A 24,238-nucleotide genomic window follows, 5' to 3' on the forward strand; every position below is an offset into this window, starting at 1 on the left:
TTTTGATAATTCTATGTAACTGGCTACATACTACTTACTACACACAGTCAGGACAAAATAATTCAAATGCTTCATTTCACAGCTTTGAGCTACAAAGAGATCTGTGAATATTTTAAGAGCAATATCCCAAGTTACACAAGAAAAGCATCAGAAGCTCCAATTACGCCTTTTATACTCTTTAAAATATCTGTCCATTACATTAATACTCTTACTCAAAATTAAAATACATGTTTCTTTCATTTCACAGTAACATTCAAGAGATGTGCCACTATAAGGTCTATAACAGAGATTAAGTTTGAAGTATATCCAAATTATCCAACACAGTTAAGGGCATGATAAACTTCTAATCAAATCTTTACATTCTTTAATCCCTCCCCTGGCTGCTGGTATGAGTTTTTGAAGTTATCAATTTATATATCTTGTAAGTGATGTTATAACCACATATTTATACATACACAAAGACATGAGTGATCTCCATACTGACACACTCACCCATGTGTATATCAACAAGTCACCTTTTTTTTTTTTAACTGAAATCCACAAACACAAATGATCAAACACCACCAAAGTATAATAAATTGTCTAAAATGGTGTCAATATGTGAATTACACATGTTCACTCTATACCTAATAGGCAGGCAGAGTATGCTCAAATAAGGCTGCATGAATTTGAAAGGAAGGAAAAGCTTTTACAAACTATTTACTATATGGGAGAAGAAAAAAAAAGTCTAAGTGCAAAGAACTCACCGTTCCAGATTGTGGCATAGCAAAAACATCAATCACTCTCACAGTGTAATCATCAACAAATTCCCCGAGCATCAGCCCCATAACTTCCATAGGGACACCAGCACGACCATGTTTCAACATCTGGAAAGAAGATGAAATAACATTGTGGAATATTATGGAAATTTAAGCAGTAGGAGGCTCAAGTTCAACCTGGGAGAGTTCTTGTAGCTTTTCCTGCTCTACTGATGATTCACAACTGGTAGCACTTTTAGAAACTATAAGGCACTATACAAAGTAGTACAAATTAAGCCATAAAAAAGAGAAACAGTAAGTTTCTTATTCTGAATGTTTCACTCAGTGTTAAATATATTGTAAAAATCTGTCTATGCAGCATTAAGGAGCCCAAGGGCACAGAGCCTGGGGAGGTGCCAGGCGCTCAGCCTGCAGCACCACACGGAGCTGGAGCACAAACACACTTACTTTCAGCAGCGCCAGGGATGAGATATAAACCTGTTCCGCTGTGTCGACCGCAGGAGCATCTGTTGGTGGTCCCTATGAAAAGAATAAATCATCAAGTATTTTCCCCACTGTTGTTATGCTGCCATTTCTAAACCTTTTGTATTCTGCATTAAGAAATTAAAGAAAAACGTATATGATCGGGAACTCGTGTGCAAGATGCAGATCTTACAAACAAACAGAAAAGCACACCCAAGCCCCCACCATGTCCTTACAAAACCTTCTTACACTAAATTACTTTGTAATAAAAGTCACTGAGCCCCCATCCTGCCTCCCTCAGCCCCAGACCAACGCCACCCCGAAGAGCAATCTTATCAGAGACCGTCACATACAAAGCTGGCAAGCACTGCACCGGCACAAACCTGTTACAAGCACCCAGGCTAACAGTCAGATAAGTTTCCATTAGTCAGCCTTGCTGCAATGCTAACCTTCGTCAGCTGTAAAATACGGCCAGTTCTCCAATTAACTATGTGTTTCTTACAGTGGTGTGAATGTAAATGCTGCTGGGCTAGCATGATTAACTGGCACCAACACAAACAGCAATTTCCCTTTGCTTCATCAGCTTTCTGCTAAAGAGGACTTGCAGATAAAGGCTAAGGGAGTACTTTGCAGATACACTGGTAGAGCGAGAGAAAAAACGGACCTCCGATCCCTAGGTGGAAAGCTGTGAACAAAATACTTTGCTCTTTGCCTTATGAGTAGTTATTCAAAAATTAGCACAACTGTCCCAGGTGCGAATGATTGGTTGAAACAGGTTCTCTGTACAGCTGAAAATGAAAAACACAGGAGGCAGCAGTTTAACTGTCCCTTTCTTGAAGAGCAAGAGACATATTGCACTAACATACAGAATTCCGTATCAGCTTGCCTCATTACAGCCAATTAGCAGTACATTCATTACTTTGTTAACAAATTGCACGCATGCAGCAGATTTCCACTGAAAAGACAAAAGGTTACCTCTGCACCAAGTGACGCAGAACAAACTTGTGAAGGCTACAAAGCAACCACGGAGCAAGGGGAAGGAAGATGCCCCCCATTACATTAAGAGAGGAAAAGAAATGTTTTGTAGATTTAGAACTTCGATTCCACGCTTATACGCGATAGAACAGTTACAGTGAAAAAAAATCTACAATCAGAACATGCCATGGGACCAGAGCACCAGAATCACTTGTCCCATAGCTATGACCAAACCACTTGGCAGGCGAGGCTTCAAATACGCCACCATTTTCTAGAACTCTATTTTTCCTCCAAATACATTATCTTACATTCTTAACTGCATCTTTTTTGCTCCATTTAAAACCTCACAGAATTTTTCTTCTTTTCCCTTAGTACTTTGCAAATCACAAAGACTTAGATTTCCATTTAACCACATCTAAGAAGAAAGCACAGAAGAAAAAAAATAAACCAACCACCAAACTTGAGTTTGATAATGCTTCCATATCTACATATAGCATAAAGCCATTCTCTTTCAATTTTCTGTTTGTGACCTGACTAACGAGAGCAGAAGTACAAATGCAGTAACCTTGGCTCTGCCTTCTGAAGAACCATAACACCAATGCTGCGACATCACCATGTACATATCCATTTGTCCCAGATTTACCTCAACATTTCACTGCAAGCAAGCAGCCCATTTCGACACCCATTATTAACCAAAGAACTGGGATTTCCAGACAACTAATGTTCGGGTTTGACAAAACTTAGGAACTTCAACTGAAGTTTATTCTGCAGGTTATGACATTTAAATTGGCTCTTCTGCACGGACTCTCCATTGCCTGTTAGGGAGGCAGATCACACTGACACCCTTCCAGCAGCTGAAGCATTAATCACAGCTTTGTCCCCCGCACAGACACCTGCATTCACAACTTGTAAGAGTTTAATTATTCTTCATAACTTTTCCCACTTAAAAATCTATTTAAAATCAGTCAGTAGAACCAACACTGACAGAAAAGAGACAAAGACAAATATTATTACATTTTGTTTCTGTAATAAGACAGATAAAATACTGTTAGCTTATGCGAAGGTATGAACTAAACCTGGGCATTAGCCTACTGAGCTCATTCTTAACCTTTTTTTCATTATTTCCCTACTACTTGGAGCTTTCAAATTATCGTAGTGGATTTTTAGGGGTTTTGTTTGTTTTTGTGGTGGTAATATTCCTGAAGTATTTTGTGTCATTCTTGCTGTTGAACCCTTCAGCAACCTGGAAGATAAGTTTTAAAAACAGAAACTACTTTCTGATAAGTTCTCCTGCCCATACCCATAGCCAATGATTCATCTTCAGCACAGGAAGTATTGTTAATGCAAAAGGAAAGGATTTACTCCATTGGTGTAAATCAACTTCCTTGGTTTTTTTCCCCTTATGTCTTTTAAGCCATGGCACTTACTAAGAATGACTTTGTATGCTAAGATTAGCTAATATGTAAAAGGTCCACACAAAGGGTTAGCACACAGCAACCACAAATTCACTGTTTCACTTTAAGCAAAGATCAGCTCCAACTCTTCTCATACTTAGTTTGCTTGAACTCTTAAAAATTAGCTAACGGTAATATTCAATGCACATGTGCTGTAGTTTTATCAATAACCAATCTTCCTACATAATATAGTACATATCAACTAAATATTTCCTTGGTCATAGCTGTTTGTTTGGGAAGATCTAACATTTCCCTTTTACTGCACTTTCCCCATAGATTACTATTACCATCTAAATATGAGGAAAAGAGACAACTTGTTGTAGTGCGTAAATTATTATATGTATGAACCTTCAATCTATAATCAAAGCAAAGACTGGAACACCAGCATAAAATAAATTGCTCTAAGTTTTAAATTGATTCCTACATACTGATTTGGGAATTTTGAGGAAGAAGTGGATTAAATCTTGTCCATAATTACCTCTGCAACCAATTTAATTCCTCTTCATTTTCTACCATAGGCAAAATGGATTAAAAAACAGCACAGGTACATAATCGCCCATCAACAGAAAAATATAAAATATATTAAAGATTCTTATCATAAAGCTTTTAAGGATTGGACAGACAAAACCATCAGAATAAATCTGGGATCAAGTAGTTTACTCGGCTTTAAATAACATCAATTGAAAGAAACAGGCATTTGGAAACAGGAACCAGCTGACTTCCAGCTCCGACCATTTCCTTTTCCCAACGGATGACACTCCATTGAGGACAGTGCCAGGCTGGCAGTCAAAGCCGGACACCAGTCACACAGCAAGTGGGAGCCACATGTGCATTACACATTTAAGACACTTCTTTCGCAGGCTCTGCTCATCTTCCACAGAATGTTATGCACTTTTTTTTTTTCATGAAAGAAGGGAACAAATAAGAAGACTTTATTAGCTGAACTCCACATGGAGGCAAAGTATTGTACACTGACCTCCACAACACGTGCTGTTCTTTTATCGCTGTTCATAAACTTTCCTGCCTGCCAACTTTGCTTCACGAGGATGGTGCTCCTTTGTTAGAGTACCAAATTAATTTAACTGGTGTCAGCAACCCAAACAAGAAAGCTTTGCATCTGTAGCACAGAAAATCTGATGATATTTTTTGTTTCACTGCTGTATTCAAAGGTCAGTTTTCCCATTACACAGACCTTCAGACTGTCCATCCTGCTGCAAAACAGCAAACCAGCCCCTTTCTACAGGCACTCAACTTTATTGAGTAATTTATTACAGAATTGGAACTCGGGGAATTGCAGGAGAATGTTATTTAGAAATGTCAGGGAATATTCAGCATTCTTGATCATTCCTGTATAAGCCAAATTCTTACAATTCAAAAATTGTGTCAAAAAGAAAAAAATGAAAAATTATTATGTTACCTATTGAAAAATGATGTTTCTTCTGAACCACCTATGCACATTATGAGTCAGAGAAACACCTGCCTAAAGGTCAGTCACACTGATCCAATCGAACTCTGGCTTTTCTTAGAATGGCAGAACCCCAATTGATAACACTATGTATAATTAAAACGCTATTTATTTTTGGTGTTTCTAATATGACTTATAATTCAGAATGAATCACATTCAAATTACGAGCAGATGATTACACTGAAGTATTACAATTATGCATGATACGCATAATTTTATTTCAAACAGTGAAAGGGGCGATCCAATATGAGAAGCAGCCCTTTACTTGGGCAGCCCTTGTTGAAGAAGTGTTAAAGGCGTTTGCCATTCTAACAGGATAAAAACGAACGCCTCCAAGTGTTACCGACTCAGGACTTTTAGCAAATTTGTTAACACGTTCAGGTATATTACTCCACCTTTCTCTTAGTGTGAACTGGTATCAATTATTTAGCCAATTTTATTATGTTATTAAAATACCTGCTGATTAAATGCGAACTAAAGTGTCATTTTAGAGCACTGCTCCTTATTTGTACTATTTTACATTTTTCCAGATAGGTACAAAAAGTGGACTCGATTAATTACACTACCAACTGAGAAATATTCTGCAAATGGAGACAGCTCCTATTGTCTAAATAAATCTTAAATACTGTTCCAGTGTCACACTAATAGAACAAAAGAGGATTTTGAAATACAGCACAGCAGTTCCAACAAAGAAACTCAGTTTTACAGGGGCAGCTGTAATAAAAAAGGCAGCAAAGTGAAGTGCTGTAGAGCAAATCTTATCCTTACTGAGTCAAACAACATTGCTGTGTAAAATATAAGAACCACCATAATCATTCCTTTTTTTTTTTCCCCCTCTCAATTGGAACAATTTAAATGTGAACATAAGACACACAAGCGAACACTGACCACTGTAGTGTTTATTCCTTCCCTAGTAAGGCAAGAAAGAACCTTTTAATAGTTTAATTTTGTGAGTATTAAACAACTAGTGTGAAAAACAAGCTGCATGTAAACTATTTCTACTGCCTCTGCTTCAATGACTAGCTGAGGCAACCTGTCATAGGAGGTGTTAATTGGCAATAGGAGTACAAGTCAGAAGCATGTTCCCCATCGTCCTAACCCAGCAAGGCTAGGTCATTAAAGTGGAAATGAATTCTTTCATGCCGACTTAACCCTTTCAGTACATATTTGCAGCTGTTATAACTGAAGACAATTGAGAAAGACAAAGTAAAACTAGCACTACTTTGGAATGTAAGTATTCACTAACCCTTTTCCTTTACTTCTCTACTTCCTTCAAAGTAGTCATTCCAGACAATCGCATTTGTTTTGAAGGTGGGAAAAAGGGGCATTGGGGTATAAACACAATGACAGCCATGGTAAAATAACGATTTAGCATATTAAAGGATACACGTAAAGATCAGGCACTCAAAGTGAGCTTAGAGCTACTGTTTTCACTGAGGTAAATCCAGTAGTGAATGTATAGATCAGAATGGGAGGAAAAGCACTATAGAATACATGCTAAAAGGACACAAAAACCTGAGAATTGAGAAGAGAGAGTGAGGTAGGGGTGATAATAAAGACTCAAAAGTCACTTAAGCAATTCTGCTCTTCTCTACTTAGCCTATGTAGAGAAGAGGCGTAACCTGCTATGTTGAGATATACCCTAAGAAAACCATACCTCTTTTTACACATTGGTAAACCTAAAAATCTTATCTAAATGATGACTGCGGAGCAGTCCCGTCTGTACTGAGACAATGCACTTCAAAACAAACAACAGCAGTTCAATCAGGGGAAGCAACAAAGTGAATAATCTCAATGTTTTAACAACATGGTCATGACAAACACCAGAAGCAACGCATTTCATTTCCCATAGCACAGGACAATCAGTCATGGCACAGCAAGTTATCTTATTTATAAAAATAAAATAAAATCCTATAGAGTTCATAGGAAGGGGGAAATATACTGATTTGCACTGTAAATCACACACTAATTAGTAGGAATTTAAAATTTTATTGCAGTTTTCCAGCTAGTACACACACAATTTTACAGTTAGTTCCACATCAACAGGATTATATTTTGAAGCGAGCATTATGTCTAAACAGTTTGTATGTTTAGGCCCATTTTTATACCAATTATAATCAAGCATACATAACAGACCACAAAATACCATAAGCCTCAACAAACAGCCTAGATTTCTGAAAGGATCACATTGTCTTGTTACACCATATGTCAGATGAAATAAAAATTACAGTAATATGTTTAGTTTCAGTCTTGTAGACTCCAAAATGGAGTAGGGATGCTAGGGAAATATTATGGCATCAATCGTTGCTTTAAATTAAAAATATCTTTGTGAAAAACTTTAACAGGCTGGATTAAAGAAAAAACTGCCTCAGTATGTTTAACAAAATCCTGTCTCCTACAAAAAAAAAAATCCATCCAGGTTCACATTTACAGCACAACTCAACAACAACAATATAGATGGATTTGAAACATTCAACATTTCCCACCTTCCTCCTCTTCAAAACCCAAAGTTACAGAACACAGAACTTTGTATAGCTCTGAGCAGTTGGCTCAATGGGTTGGGATCACCAGTTTGCAAACACCTCCTCAGCAGAGCCAAAATTTTACTACCTCTTTGTTTGTTTTAAATTAAACAGAACTGACAGAGAACATGGCCAAAATTCTAGTTTTGTGTATATGCAGGAACCATCCAACAAAATTTAGCTTATGTTTCTAGCCTGCCCATTCAAAAGTTCTTTAGTAGAAAAAAAGAAAGAACCCTCAGTGATATCCCTTCCATAGCTAACAACTGCACAGAAGTACAGCAATCCACCTACAAGGGCAATGGCAAGATTTTCCACATACAGTCACAACGCCTAAAATCATCAAAATTATTTTATAACGTCTTCTACCAACAACAGTGTTCCTGTTTCTGAGGTTCCCATAGAAAATACCATTTGAGGTGAAGGCTTACAGCTTAGTAAGAGAATATATATATTTAGCAGGATTTGGCACTGGTATGCAGCCAGTTTAGTTTATTTTGAGATAAGGTAAGCTTAGTTTTGCTACACTATACTTTGTATACAGAGACTTGTACTGATTAGTCATTCTGGTTAGTCTAATGTTTTAATAAATACATATTATCCAATGTTCAAACGTATTAGAAATATACTGATATTTACATATTTGATGCAAATTGCAATATTCTGATTTTTGTATTACCAATGCAGCTGTAGCATGAAGTGGCCTCTTACATTAGCAGGACTAGGGGAAATGGTTTTAAGTTGAAGGAGGGAAGATTTAGGTTGGATGTTAGGGGAAAGTTCTTTACTAGAAGGGTGGTTAGGTCCTGGAACAGGCTGCCCAGTGAGGTTGTGGATGCCCCGTCCTTGGAGGTGTTCAAGACCAGGTTGGACGGGGCCCTGGGCAACCTGATCTAGTAAATGTGTATGTTTGGTGGCCCTGCTAGGCAGGGGGGTTGGAACTACATGATCCTTGAGGTCCCTTCCAACCCGGGTAATTCTGTGATTCTGTGTGATTTAAGTATTTAAAATTTGCTGAGACACACAAAAAAGCAAGGGAAGGTAAGTTACATCACTGTGCTAAGCACAGATAGCAGAAATCCATATGAATAGCGTGACAAAGCAAATACTGTTTTGCGCGTGCATATGTTTTTGAGAAGAACTACTGCTCTTCACAGCTTGAAACTATAGAGAAACGAAAGAAAAATTCAGAAAAGTTCAGAAAAATTGTTATCTATTCCTGTCAACACATAATCTACTGAGGTTTAGAAATGAGATACTGAAGGAATCAGGATTTGTGAATTTTTCTCTTCCTCCAGAAAGCTGTGCTCAAAGTTCTGTTTGATGCTGTCATATTCTAAACAACTGTGTCAAGCAGTCCAGGTAGCCCTCTGTGCACCCTGCCTGAGGTCACCCTAAAGCACACCAAAACCTACCAATATTAATGCACAAAGAACACCTCTAATGTATGGCCCTAGTGGCACTGCAACTTATTATTCAATAGTATTTCAGATATATTCAATAGTATTATTGTTATTCAATAGTATTTCAATAGTATTTCAGATGAGGAAACAACTTTGATCACTATATGGGCGCTGTTTTCTGCTTACAGAACAGAATGTTACAAGAGAATAGGCACAATGAAAGAGGCATAAACATGACTGCTCTTGTTTAGTCTTTTTTCCTATTCTCTCATTACAACTACTCTCATTTCCTTGCCCAAGTTTCCTTTGTCTCTTCTATGGAAAGTCAGCTGGACTATGCTGGCAATTAAGTTGAGAAGAGAGAAGCTAATTGCCTAATTATTAGAAATAAAGAAGTTTAAAATCTGAGGCCAAGAGTAGACAGCTAAAAATGGTCTCCAAATCTTACAGGAAAACAGTACATCATAGGAAGCTGATAATGCTCAGGGACAACCCACTAGCTTTGTAGCTTTTAGTAAAGCATGACTCTAGAGTGGCACTTTAATGCATCTTTTACCCCATGAAGAAAGTACATGCTGTGGGCAAATACTCATCTGCTTAGACAATTGTATGACAGTCCTTAAAGTGACTTCAGAATGCCCCTGTACCCCTGCCCCTGTTAACACTGTTGGATACAAATAATGTTACAATTACTCAACTGTATTTCCAATGTACGCAAACTATATCAACTTTTAGCAATCCCCAACAGTCTTCAAGTAAGCCTATGCTATCCGTGAGGCTAGCAAATTCTGAGCGTAAGCAGATCTGGACCACATTGCTGCCTTAAATATGATACACAACTTTTGCTGCTTTAATAAAGGACTATTCAACCAACCAACGTAATAAGGTACTCAGCTCAGTCAATGCAAGTAAAATAGCATGGTTTACTCTACCATGGGTGCTTTTCTCCCTTCCTGAAAACGATCATGTATATAAAACATATAACAAGCACACATACCTGCTGGAGCAGGGAGGGACCAGCTGACATTCAGAGATCTCTTCCAATCTTAATCATGCTGTGATTTTAGATATGAAAGCTGAGACTTTCTGTAGGAGATACTGCAGGCCATTATGTTCTTCAAAATTTTTATAGGAATTGATGTTGGATGGTTTTCAGTGGATGACTACTGTTTGTGACTGAGAAAATTTTAAAGCTTGCTGCTCTTTAAATGGGTTGATACCCTCTTGGGAACGAATCAAAATTGGAAAAAGTCACACAAGCTGTATTCTAGCTTTTTTTCTTCCCCCCCATCAGTTGGGATGTATATTGACTATTTTAGCAATAAAAACATTCTGAGTACTTGGAAACTTTGGTGGAAAATGTCTCACAAACAGTGGCACAGTAATGATGCATAACTTCCAGAGCTGTAAATTCACACTTATTCCTCTTGCAGAGTATTCTCAGAAGGAATATCAGAAGTTTGAAATGCATGGGAAGCAGAGAATTGTGTACCGTCACAATTCAGGCCACAAGGTTTATATACGCAGGGGACACAGGAACGAGAAAGTCACTGAGGTGTAATAGATACCAAAAACTATAAGAAATGCTCCATGCCATTTGAAGAAAAAACAGCTAAACAAAACTACCCAGTTCCTTACGTTAAAGGCAACAGCATTCAACAGACACACTTGTATCCTCCAAAGTAAGAACAAGCTGTTTCAAAAAGCAATTAACTACAATAATGTTCAGTAAGTTGCCTTATTACACAAGGGGATATTAGCATGCAGATTAGCCAGCTAGAACATGCCATTTACTTCAAGACACATCAGTTTATTCCAATGAAGTAACTCAAGGAAACCTGCATTTAATTGATAATTGGAAATCAGCTACTGTGAGCGTGACCCTCCTTTGTCTGCCAGCTCACCAACTCTTATTCTGAAGCCTTGCAGAAAACCAAACCAGTAGTGCTCTATTCTAATAACCATCCTGGCTAGATCAGCAGATGAAACAGAACTTTGTATCAGTGGCAGGTCTCCCAAGTTCCCACGGTGCCACAGATTTACTCAATGGGACCACTATGTTCTGAAAACCCATGATAACATGAGGGAAAAGGTTCCACGGAATCAAACACTACAATGCTTTAAGCCTCATAATCAAAGTGACAGTTTTCGAGTGCCATTTACAATGCCCTAATCTGGAAACATCCCAGCTAACCCATCTGATCAACTATTTCACAGATGGAAGCACTTGATGGCTAATTGGCAAGTCCATTATTCAAATAAAATAGCTATCTGCACTTCTATTTTCTATATTCCAAGTCAAGGGGTAAACATTCCTTGTAAGACACAGGTCACTCCTCTCTGCCTTCCAGCCCATTTTTATACTGTCCCCTCCCCCCACCATCAAATATGTTAATTCAGAAATACAGAAATAATTTTATTTTCCATGTAATGCACTAGAACATTTGTACGCACCAACACAACGATGGAAACCACTATTTTCAAAGATACATTAAGAAATGAAAAATTATTTTTTAAAATATCACTTATTTCTCTGCTTCCTACCACACCTAGACAGAAAGAGACCAGCTTTGCTCATGTGGACAAGAACTTGTATAGCTTGGGTTACTCTTCTGGTAGTCATGGGCAAACAGCTCTTCTCTCTTCATTTACTCACACTCTGAATCAATATCCACCAGGACTGCCTAATAGAGACATATGTGGAACTCATTTCACTAGCAAACAATAGCTCAGCGTACAAAATGAAGAGGAGTGTTGCTCCAAATTCCTGCCTGCTGCTTAAGAAGAATGCTTTACATACCCCACAAAGCCTGTTGATTTGTCTGCAGCAAATGTACAATGCAGAACCAAGTACAAAATCACCAGTGAAATTTAGTGGTGGGCAGTATTTCAGGGGATACAACAGGGAGATGGAAAACAATGAAACAGAAAAGGAGAGAAAAAAAAATGGCAAAGCAAAGACGCAGGAAGAGAACGTGCAAGAAAAGGACAGTAAAGGTATTTCCAAAATCTGAACTCCCATGATCAACAGAAGAGAAACAAAAGGATTAATAAGCATCATATCCCTTTCTAAGTGTTTCCCAACATCTTTTTAAAAACCCCTCAAACCCTCACTCTTCTCAATGTATATCACACAAGCAGAAATTCAAATGCTGACACTACCAGGCAGCTGGGAATCAAATTATGTACAAAGAAGGTCTTATTTATCGTGCCAAGGTCAAAACTAACATAGGTATATCTCATACAAGGAACACAAAGTTAATGACTAAGTTTACTACCAGACAGAAAACACCATGGATTGCTAATGTGATGCCAATGCATCTTCATTCCTATTTTCTTCTCTCTAGGAAGGCAGTCCTCGTCAATCTATGACTAATAAAGAAACTGTTCATAAAATTCCTAAACAGTAAGTCATTGGATGGAAAACACAGTTAAAATATGCATGTGGTTATTCTTACAGTGATATTGCCTTTCTCAGATATTTAGCAGACACACATGCAGATGTATGTGGTCATTGGTATTTAGCACAGACCACCTCTGGATAACTCAACATTGAAACCAAATAATTTGCCTTCAAATAACACCTCAATAATATGTTGATAAAGCAAGCAATAAATGGAGAAAAAAAAAATGGATTTGCTAGAAGTAGCTCCCAAGTAGAATACAAGACACCTAAAGACTTCTGAAAAGAAAGATGTAAAAACAAACCCAGGAACAGCATATGGGAGTTTAAAAGTAATAGGGAAAGCAAATAATATAATACAGGTGGTATTAGAAAGGTGAAAGAGACAGGTGCTGTTGAAGAAACTAAGACAAGTCAATGAAAAAGAATTCCATGATAGCGATCAAACAGTAACCGTGCTTACCAGGCATTTGCTGATAGTCAAATATTTGTTAAAAAGCAAATCAAATCAACTGTTAACTGATCTTATTTGATACTCAGTCCTCCTGCTAAGAAATCAAAACCTCCACTAAAAGATTAGTTAGATTGTGTTCCTTTGAAAGTGCTTCCTTTTCCATAAGTCTCTACACACATATGATTCTTGCATAACTCCAACAGGTAGTTTTACTATGTTCAACCTTAAAAGCAAAGCCTTCAAAGAAAAACAGTTTTATACAATTGTTTAATACACTGCAGGGCAACCCACTGGTAGTAGCCCTGTCTACCCCACAGCAGGACAATAAATACTCAGTTTCTTCCTTCCACCTCAAAGTCCTCTGATTCACTCTTAATTATGTCTCAGTCAACACTCAGAACAGAAGTGATCTTTGAATGTCCATCAAAACACTATATTCTAAGGACACAAGATTATTCTGTTTAAATATACTTTCCACTGCTTCAGTAAACCAAAGACTACAAGAGTAGCCCAGATATGCACTGCAAGCAGCAACTTGCATAAAGAGCAATTCAGTTTTCCACTTTCTTTTCAGTCCGACACATTCTCATCAATTCATTTAAGATACAATTCCATATTTAAACAAACAGAGCAGCTTTGCAGGCCAAAGCTGCCAGAGGAGTTCATCAAGCTTCCTTTGACTGTTATATTCTATTGTCTGCTTCAGTTTCCTATCAAGCCTTAAATTAAAGCTGAGAAATTCAGAAGACACCCGAGGAATTTAACTGTAAATTTAAAAAACAGCTTTGATATGCATCAAGTTCAGAGAGGACCAAGAAGTGAAAGCTTGAGTGATTAGACTGCACAGATGTTAAAAAACTGAAGAGTCATGAAGCAGGCTGGCAGCTCTGGGGAACAAGAGAAATAGCTGCTTAAGAAAGTGAAACTAAAAATAACTGAGGACTGATTGAAGATTCACTAAAGGAGCGTGAATAGAATTTTAGATATAAAGAGGGGAAAAAAAAAATTCATAAAAAGTTGCAGCTAATTTAGCCAGACACCTAGAGGCTGTAATCACTTTGGAATACACACCAAATTCAGTACTATACCACCGGACACAGAGATGTCACACATGACCAAAAGAATCCATAGGTTTCACAATCTTAGTCATTCCAGAAGCAAACACACACATCACAAATGCTAAGACAAACAGAACTGATTCCTCCCAAAGCACAACAGCCTGGTGTAGAATAGGAACCCTCCCTGAGGCAGATGAGGAGTGAAGGAAAAGGCCTTCTACTGCATACAGCTGGAACCAATGGGACCATGAAGTTCCATCCCGTACGTAAGGAAAGGATTCCTCCTAGAAGACTCAGGCAAAGAAGTTCTTTTCCTCTTTTTCTCCTCTATCAACAGTAGCCAGGAAAAAGCCTGGCAGCCTGATGCGATGAGCTTGGTTTTATTTTTGAAGACATCAACTGGTCAACAGAATAAAAAGCACCTGAGACTTACACTAAGGAGGTAGGAGAGACCACACACATGGGCTTCATGCTGGAAAAGGATGACTGCTAGAGGGGTCTTTCTGCTGTGAGCAGAGCTACAGAAGCAAGGACAATAGCCAGCAACATAAGAGAGTACAACACGTGCAGGTGGCTACAGCTACCTTCAAGTAATGAAATACATAAATACCTCAGTCATAATGCCTACCACAACCTCATTTAAGAACTGAATTACTTATTTTACAAAGAACCAAATGGGTACGTTCAATCACTTAGAGCAATAATAATGTTCTGAAAACCCCTAGTATTGGAAATCCATTTTGAATTTTGTTTTCTGTTTTCATGGCTTTTGAATTCAAACTAGAACCACTCAGATACCACGTTAAAGGTTAATAAACATTCTATAAACCCACAGTGCCAACACAAGCGTTCACACCAACAAAAGCAGTCAGACTGTAGCAAGCAATGATTTGCATACACATATAGCATCTATGAAGTCAGATATGATTACCGTGAATTCTGTTTTTGGGGGGGAGGGTGTTGTTTGAAAAAATAATTAAAGGCATTTCCAGTAACTGATTTAATATAAAAAAGAGAAGATGTTGACAAGCTGTATACTAACCTGTCCCAGGCCAGGCATACCTCCTCCAAGTCGCAGAAGTCTATCCATATTTCTAGAGAAAGAGAAACAAAGGGAAAAAAATGTTCCCAGGCTCTGAAGTGTTTACTAAATTGCTATCTATATAATTCACCTTCAGTCACTCAGTATGTCAAAAATATTGGTGGTAATTACAACACAACATCAGACTTCCTGTTAATTAACACCACATATTAATTCAAGAAGCTGTCTTCCATGCTAATTAACAGACCTTGTTTTATTGCTTTGGTTTTGGGTTATCCCCATTTCTGAAGATGACTACTCTTGACAAACTTCTCTAAACTTTTCTATCGTTCAATTAACTGCAGGAGTTTTGTTGCTTAAGAACAGCACCTACATCCAGGAAGTTCCTGAAACTTAAGACATACATGCAAGCTTACTCTAATTTGTTCAAAAAGCATCAATACAAATGTGAAAGTAAGGATTTTAGCATCCTCATTAGTAAGTTCTGCGCTAATTAACTTACAGCTTGTCAGTTACCATCAAAACTACATGTGAAAGACACTGAGCAGATTATGGATCTCTGAATTAGCATCAAAAGCTTTTTTTTAATGAACTCATTATACTAAAAGAAATACTGTAAAGTAAACATTTAGTGTGTATATAGTTAGAACATTAGTGACAGTGCAGTCATTTAATACATTTCCAGCATTGTATGTGGCATTGCTTCCGTGCAAGACTATTCCAATCAACGCAACCAACTCGTTACCGTCTTGGAAAGAATAAAAGTCATTTTCATGCTGCAGATTTTCAAGGATTGACCTCTAGGAATGAGAAATGCTGAGGTGCCCAACTAAAGAATTAAACAGATGCTTATTGCTCTGCAGTTTATTCATTTAATATTGTTGAAAAGCAATTTAATCTTTCATCCTTGTCAACTAAGTAAGGATTCTGTTCCAGGTGTAACAGTACTTTAACCTGCTCACACCTCATACCTAAGACACGGATCAACAACACAAGCTATTTGATAATCTCATTCTAGTTCAATGCTTTGTAGGACACATTACTAAGGCAAGCAAACCTCACAACTGCATCCTCAGCCACCAGAAAGTGCTTCCTTAAAACCACCTTGGCACTACATGAACTAAAAAGGAATTTATTGAAAGGTTATAGCTGTCTCTTCAGATATGCAATGAAAGCAGTTTCCTTATTACAGGCAAAAGCTAAACACAGCATATACACCCAGTCATCCCAGTCTACAACAAACTACAAATCAAGAATTTTCATTGAAAGGTAAAGTTCACGTTCAAAGCTATTATGTGAGTAAATCAGAAATGGCTTCTATGAAACACCCATGAGTACGAATTAAAGCCAAATAAGTTTCATTTTCTAGGGTAGACAAGCATCCACTGAAACCCAAAGGCAATTATTTATCTTTATGACACTGACAATGGCTGAAGAGTGGCAGAAAAGTAGAGTTTAGCTATTAAAAATGGAGTTTTAATCAGTCACGATTGTGTGCTTATTTTGAGAAATCTGACACTACAACAGGTAGAGACAATGAAATAGAAGAGCGGACGCTTCTCCTGTAAGCTGTAGAGGTGTTTTACCCACCCGTATTTAAGAAATAATATTGGATAACAAATTTCATACCTCATTACCTTTCGCTTTAGCAAGTGGCATACAAAAGCTATAACCAGCTCATTAATATTTTATTTATAGCATTTATTCTAGTTCCTAAACCAACAGAATATCTTAAACGTTAATGTAGAAATTATGCAAGTATGTTGTTTAATACAACAAAATGTGCTTGTATACAGTGAGATTAAAACAACTACTTATACAAACTGTTTATCAGCATAACATTCACAGGTTTTGGAGCATCAAAAACCCCATTTTTTTAAATGGAACTGTAGGGATATAACACCCTATAGCTACCACTAAACTGAAAACGTTCAGATTCTCGAAGCAGCAGCACACACAGAATCTCCAAGAACTAATTCTAGATGCTACGTAAATCATTTCACTATTTCCATAGACTGATTCTGCTTAGAGCCTTTGCAACTAATATTTTCCTAATTTTCAAGTGAAGATGCTTTAGTAGGTTAGAACATATTTAGTCATTCATAAATATAAACATCTGAACAATTTATGTATACAATCCAAATTAAAAGAAAAATTGTTAATCCTTTGTGCCCAAATATTATTTCAGCAATAGTTTCAGTGTGAGTGATGATACTTTTCAAAACTTAAGCAGCATTTTAGACCCTAGATAAGATTACTTTAGGTTTGCAAACAGAACAAATCTGCATTTCTAACCTGGTGCTCAACGAGAGGTGATCGCAGAATAAACTCAGCAGAAGCTCCCACTTTTTGACTACGAAGATGTCAGCCTTTCCTACAAAGCAAAAAAGGAAGGAGGAGGAGAGAAAAAAACAGTAAAATTAGAAACATAGTAGCATTAGAAACATTAGTAGCATAATGTAACAAGAAATGTTGCACTGACGATCTCTGAAAGGATAAAGCATCATTTCAGAATATCCCAAATAACTCTTTTTTGTTTTATTTCAATAACATTTCTGAAGGATTATGTGCAGCCCAAACTTCTGTAACACAGGAAGAAGTTTATGAATAATAATGTTAAACCTATATCTTTTCAATAGCTACAACGAGAAGCCATGTTGTATTTTAGCTGATGAAATATGACTTCCAATTTCACATTTATACCACCTTAACAACTTTACAAATCCTACCAAGTCTGTGCCAACAGTTCAAAGCTAACAAATCATTTCTGGTGCAGTTAGAATAAAGTACAGTCTCTTGTTACTATTTTAGAAGAACTGTACTATACAGAGCCTTTGGTGTAACTAAAGCAGTGAGGGAGGCCTCCACATTCACCTGATCTCCAGTTTAGGAAGGCTGCTTTACACCCAGTGTAGGAGTTCATAGCTGTGTTATCTTTCTCCCAGAGAACACTGCCCACTAATTGCATCCACTCAGTCTCTCACAGCGCAGTGTTTTAAAACAGATCTGTGGCCATGATTTGATAGATATTTTTTTGCATTGTCAGTGTTACCATAAGGAGCACTGGGAAAGCTGCTGCTGCTTAACAACTTGATGCCGCTTTTCTCAGTGCTGCCAGAGCAGCCGTTTATGCAGCCCTGCAACAAACTGATAAGCTAAGAACAATGTTGGTTTTAACCCCATTTGCTTCTATGATAGGAATCATGCTGCATCCCAGAAGCAGTAGTCCTAGAACAACAGCAAATGAGGAATTGGAAGAGCCAGATGCTCTAAAGCAAGTCCAAATTCCAGAAGAAATTTACATCAAGCTAAAGTTGCCCAAAGAATGTCTCTACCTGTCTTTTTTGGTTGTAGGTACACTTGGTAGTTTTACACAAGTCACAGAATCACAGAATGACCCGGGTTGGAAGGGACCTCAAGGATCATGTAGTTCCAACCCCCCTGCCTGGCAGGGCCACCAAACATACACCTTTACTAGATCAGGTTGCCCAGGGCCCTGTCCAACCTGGTCTTGAACACCTCCAAGGACGGGGCATCCACAACCATCCAGGAAGGATCAGATGAGGCAGGACCATAGCAGAAAACAGCTGCACCAGCACAGGCTGCAGACTACAATCAGTTCAGAAGCCTGCCCCACTTGTACCCAGCAGCCCTGCACTCCCTTCTCCAATCCCTTCCTGGGATATAAGAAACAGTTCACTGGGTGCTTGGATTAGTGTTAGGTCATGAAGTGCAGCCAAATAGCAACTGTTATCAAACTCCACCTGGATCAGTCTGGGGCACAAAGTGGATAACAAAGATGCAGTTGCACCAAGGTGACCATAGGAAAGAGAGTGACACAGAACAGCAGCTTGGCTTCAAAGCCTTCAGCCATTGGACACAGCTACTGAAGACAAAAAAGAACCTATATTCTTAAATTCATCACCTCTTCACACACACACACTTCCACTCCAAGCCATTCTAAGACAACTTGAAGTCAGTATTCAGACAAAAAACTCCTGCGTGTAACAAATTGAGAAAATGTGCAGGGTAGGAAATACTAATGATATTCTACTCTTTCCAAAAGAAACTGGGATTCATAGTGCAAAAAGTCTATCATTAATGAGCAGTGTTAATGCTGCTTTAAGGGCAGCTCTCTGTCACAGAACACTACTGTAAAATACAGACAATTCAGACATCAAGAAGTACAGATATCAGTTTCAAAAGCGTATTTTAACTACATCTTCCACTTCAAACACAATCTAATGTCTAATTTAAGAGAAAACCAGCTTAGCAGCACCAGAATGTAGCTTATGCTTCTGTCCTGATACCAACTGCCTGCTCTGTCCTCTCGCTTCTCTCCTAGTAAATGCATACAGTTAAGTAACACACAGCTGAAAGTTTTCCCATATCTGCTGACAAATGCAAAAGGCTGGTGTTGATTACACACCTACCTGCATTTATTTCATATTTTATACACATAAAATAAGTATATAGATAAAAACAGAGAAAAGTAAAGAGAATTCACAGAATCTCTCGTTCCCTTCCTTTACAAAGACAGAAAAAAGTACATCGATAATCACATAATCATGAAGACTGGATAAGATCTCTAAGAACAACCAGTCCAATTGTCCACCTACCACCAATACTGCCCACTAAGCCACAGTCCCTTAGTATCAAATCTACACTTTTTTTTAACACCTCTAGTGATGGTGATTCCACCACCTCCCTGGGCAGCCTGTTCCAGTATTTGATCACTCTCTTGGAGAAGAGTTTTTTTCCAAATATCCAATCTGAACCTCACCTGTGCAACCTGAGGCCATTAGCCTTAGTCCTATCGCTGTTACCTAGGAGAAGAGGCCAACTTCCCCCTTGCCACAATCTCCTTTCAAAGTGTTGTATAGAGCATAAAGGTCTCCACTGATCCTCCCCTTTTCCAGACTGAACAATCCCAGTTCCCTCAGCTGCTTCTCATAAGGCCTGTGCTCCAGACCTCTCACCAGTTTTGCTGCCCTTCTCTGGACACGCTCCAGGGCCTCAGTGTCTTTCCTGTAGTGAGGGGCGCAAAACTGAACACTGCACTCAAGACAAAGCCTCACCACAGTTGAGTACAGAGGGATGATCTCTTTCCTGCTCCTGCTGGCTGCAATATTTCTTATTCAAGCCAGAATGCCATTGGCCTCCTTGGCCACCTGGGCACACTCAACCAACACCCCCATGTCCATTTTCTCTACACAGTCTTCCAGCCACTCTGCCCCACATCTGTAGCATTGTCTGTGGTTGTTGCAACAGAAGTGCACAATTCGGCACTTGGTCTTGTTGAGCTTCATCCCATCAGCCTCAGCCCATCTATCCAGCCTGTACACCTCCTTCTGTAGTGCATTCCTACCCTCAGGCAGATCAACACTTTCTCCAAACTTGGTGTCATCTGCAAACTTACTGAGGGTGCACTCAATCCCCTCATCAGTAAAGAAGATGAACATGATTTAGCATATTTCAGCACACATTCTGAATCAACTTGGAAGAATTAAGATGTGTCCCCCAGGACACAACTGGGACCCCCATTGACCACCAACAGCCAATCAGGGAAACCGTAGAGGTCAACCCCATTCCTGTCCCTGACCCCATAGCCAACCTAAAGGACCCCAAAGCCACTTTAAAGAACCCTATAGCCACCCTAAAGGACCCCAAAGCCACCTTAAAGAAGCCCATAGCCACCTTAAAGGACCTCAATTGCTGAATCTCTATGCATGAGTCCAATACCACAGTGAATTCTTTCATATTTGGTATTAATAATCCATGGTGGAGGCCCTCAGTGAAAGAGAATTCTACTGGATTGAAAACTCCAGAGTGGGCAAAACAAACCAAAAGGCCACCAAAGAGCCCTAACAGCAGCAAGAACACCAGAATAGGCTCAGTTAAAAGAACTTAATCCAGTCTGAAATTGCTACATTGAGTAATATCATGCTACACTGTGTAACTTCAATTTCCCCTCTGGTAACTGTTTCTCCACCTGCCCTAGGAGGACTACAAGGCTGAGTTTTGGATAAGTGCAGCCAATTCTCAGTTATTTGTTCTTTGAAGAATAATGGACCAGAAGCAGAATAAAGCAGGCAGGTTGGGTCCCCTGATTTTGCTTGTGGATTCCTGAAGTACAGCAAACACGTCTAATCCTACTACACTGCTGCTGAGCTGCAGTTACAGAGTCAATCCAGACTGAAGGCGAATGGCCTGTAGTGCTGAGAACACCAAGTTACAAGTTTAAAGTACATCAAGTACAAGTTAGCAGTTAAGGGAACAGTCATTAATGAATCGCATCACTCTAAAATGAACTTTTTAACTTTAAGCTATACATAGGTAACAAACTCCTCTAAACTGTGCAGTAGGGAGAGCAAACATGCAGCTGTTCAGGAACAGTTCTTCCCTACCAAGCTGTCATCATGCAGTTTCCTGCTGTTCAAGACAGCCAAACTACCTGTCCCTCTCAATTATGCCAGCTGATGGGGTATAAACAGAGCCTGCTTCAGTCCTTTCCTTGCTTCCACAGCAGAAGCTCTCAGCCAGTGCCCTTCACAGCAGAAGCCTCATCCAACCGCACACCCTATATGGGAGACACACCTTGGACACACGCTGGAAGGACTAAGCTTTTAAGCCTCACGCAAACCTGGAGGGCTGTTCAGATTGCCTGGCACCCTTTTGGCTATTTGTAGCTTTCAAATACGTTTTATAAAGCTCAAAAAAATAAAGAAAAAAAAAAAAGAAAGAAAAAAAGAAAAAGAAAAAGAAACGACAACCCCCCCCAGTCCTTGCTGTCCTGTGGGACTTGCTCGTCTTAGCGAAAACAAATACCTCTGTAAGTGATGACCTCAGCGCGCACTCAGCTCTGTCAGCTGTTTACAAGTGCCCAGCTACGTCACTTCAGTTCTACGAACAAGACTGAGCTGTGCTGTATACAAGGCACAGCGCTGCTGCTCGTCATGGTGCCTCAGTTCCTACGCAATCCCGTTTCCCCCAGCCCGGCGCGGACAACCCTTCTCCCCACCTTCAGCCCTTCGGCCCACGAGGTCCCTGACAGAGCCGCCTCTGCCCCTACAAGCTCCGCGCCGAGACAGCGGCCGGGAGCGCAGAGCGGGCGCTGTGTAAGGGGAAGGGCCGGAGGGGCCACGCTGCCCGGGCCCCGCACGGACCGAGGCCCGGCTCGGCCCCTCCAACGCGGCTCCTTCGGGCGCCTCCCGCCAGGGCCCGGCCGCAGCCTCGCGTAAAGAAGGCCCTCGGCGTCCCGCCCGCCGCTCGAACCCGCTCCCGACGCCAAGCAGAGGTCGCCCCGCAGCCAGGCGAGGCCCCAGACGCCTCTCCGAGACCAGCGGGCCGTCCCACCGGGCCCTCACCTCCGAACGGAGCCCACTCCCAGCACGCCGCCTCGGCACGGGCCGCCGTGAATCAGCCGGATCTCATTCAAAGCCGGTCCGCCCAGGGCGCTGCGTGCGCTTCCCGGTTCAGAGGGCGCGCGGCGGAGACTTCCGGCCCCGGAGTCGGCTTGGGGGGGGGAAGGCAGCCATGGCAACGCGGGGTGCTGAGAACGTTATTCCTGCTATTGTCAGCCCTTTAGAAGAGCTAATAGCAGGACACGGGGAAATGGTTTTAAGTTAAAGGAGGGAAGATTTAGGTTGGATGTTAGGGGGAAGTTCTTTACTAGGAGAGTGGTTAGGCCCTGGAACTGGCTGCCCAGGGAGGTTGTGGATGCCCCGTCCTTGGAGGTGTTCAAGACAAGGTTGGACGGGGCCCTGGGCAACCTGATCTAGTAAAGGTGTATGTTTGGTGGCCCTGCCAGGCAGGGGGTTGGAACTACATGATCCTTGAGGTCCCTTCCAACCCGGGTCATTTTGTGATTCTGTGACCGTTAAACCGCCTCTTCTGTGGTGTGAGGCGCTGAGGCGAGACGCGAGCGGGAGCTGTGGGCCTGAGGGCACTGAGAGAAATCTGGGAGGCTCCTCGGGTATCATGGTTACACTCGTGTTGGCTCTTATTCTGCCCACCTACAAATCCACTGCTGTCACAAAGTTACCTGCAGCACTTGGAGCAGAAACGTTCAGAAGGTCCCTGAGGTGACACTGAGGTGCTGAATGAAGCACTTAGGCGGCTTCACACTGAAGTACTGATCATAGAATGACCCGGGTTGGAAGGGACCTCAAGGATCATGTAGTTCCAACCCCCTGCCTGGCAGGGCCACCAAACATACACATTTACTAGATCAGATTGCCCATGGCCCCGTCCAACCTGGCCTTGAACACCTCCAAGGACGGGGCATCCACAATCTCCCTGGGCAGCCTGTTCCAGGACCTAACCACTCTCCTAGTGAAGAACTTCCCCCAAACATCCAACCTAGATCTTCCCTCTTTTAACTTAAAACCGTTTCCCCGTGTCCTGCTATTGTCAGCCCTTTCCAAGAGTTTACTCCCCTCCTGGGAGTAAGTTCCCTTCAGGTATTGAAAGGCTGCAATGAGGAACGTTAAGCTTGTCTCGAGCTCAGAGCCCAGCTGCGTCCAACTGGCACCCGAGCACAGATAACCAGCAGATAGGATGGCTATGTGTTCTAAAAATGCATCATCAGATCAAAAAGAGAAGGATGAATAGGAACATTGCATGCAAACATTTGGAAAGAGGTGTCGTGAGAACTGAGAGGATTCAGAGCAAAGTAATAAAGTGATCGTATGTATGAAAAATCACATGTGCAGACATGGAAAAGAGTGGAATGTTAACAACTTTTTCCATACGAAGACGAGAAATTTGAGATAAGATAGAAGCGTGTTCACTAATGAATGATGTGGAGGAAACAAACTGGATTTTTCGATTACCTTTATGGTACATGAGAGAAAAACAAACAACAGCAAAAAGATTGGCAAATGGAAAGAGGAAAATGCAAAGCTGAGGAAATAATTCTTCTCATAATATGTGACTGTGCCAGATCTAAATGTCTCAGGAACTTACTCTGAAGAGATCAATACTTTTTTTAAAGTGCATATTTATATATGGTTAATAGTTGAGCAACTGAAGAACATAAAAGGCAATTTCTTGTGTTTCCACAATGAATGACCAAGAACAGCATTACGGCTTGGTTCTGAAGCTCCTTTAAGGATTGAGAATGTGAAATCAGAAGATGGTCAGCACTTTACACTCACAGATGGTTGCGGGGAAGCAAGTGCAAAGGTACTGTGTTATAAATTACACTTCAGCCAGATACAGTTACCCCTTCCATGGCACAT

The 24,238-nt window shown here is 40.2% G+C and overlaps 1 protein-coding gene across 1 annotated transcript in view; it reads right to left on the minus strand.

Annotated features, from left to right (window-relative positions):
* PSMD14 (proteasome 26S subunit, non-ATPase 14) overlaps positions 1-22,447 on the minus strand; it is a 44,420-nt gene extending 21,973 nt beyond the window's left edge. The window contains exons 1-5 of the mRNA XM_015869143.3: positions 22,364-22,447; positions 17,292-17,370; positions 14,997-15,048; positions 1,206-1,277; positions 747-866 (exon numbers count right to left, since the gene is read on the minus strand). Of these exons, the coding sequence (XP_015724629.1) occupies positions 747-866; positions 1,206-1,277; positions 14,997-15,044 (240 nt within the window). The 5' untranslated portion in view covers positions 15,045-15,048; positions 17,292-17,370; positions 22,364-22,447. The remainder of the gene's footprint in view (positions 1-746; positions 867-1,205; positions 1,278-14,996; positions 15,049-17,291; positions 17,371-22,363) is intronic.
* Positions 22,448-24,238: the final 1,791 nt, after the last annotated feature.

Source organism: Coturnix japonica, chromosome 7 (assembly GCF_054131305.1).
Source record: "Coturnix japonica strain WE chromosome 7, WE-NBRP24, whole genome shotgun sequence".
Lineage (NCBI taxonomy): Eukaryota > Metazoa > Chordata > Aves > Galliformes > Phasianidae > Coturnix > Coturnix japonica.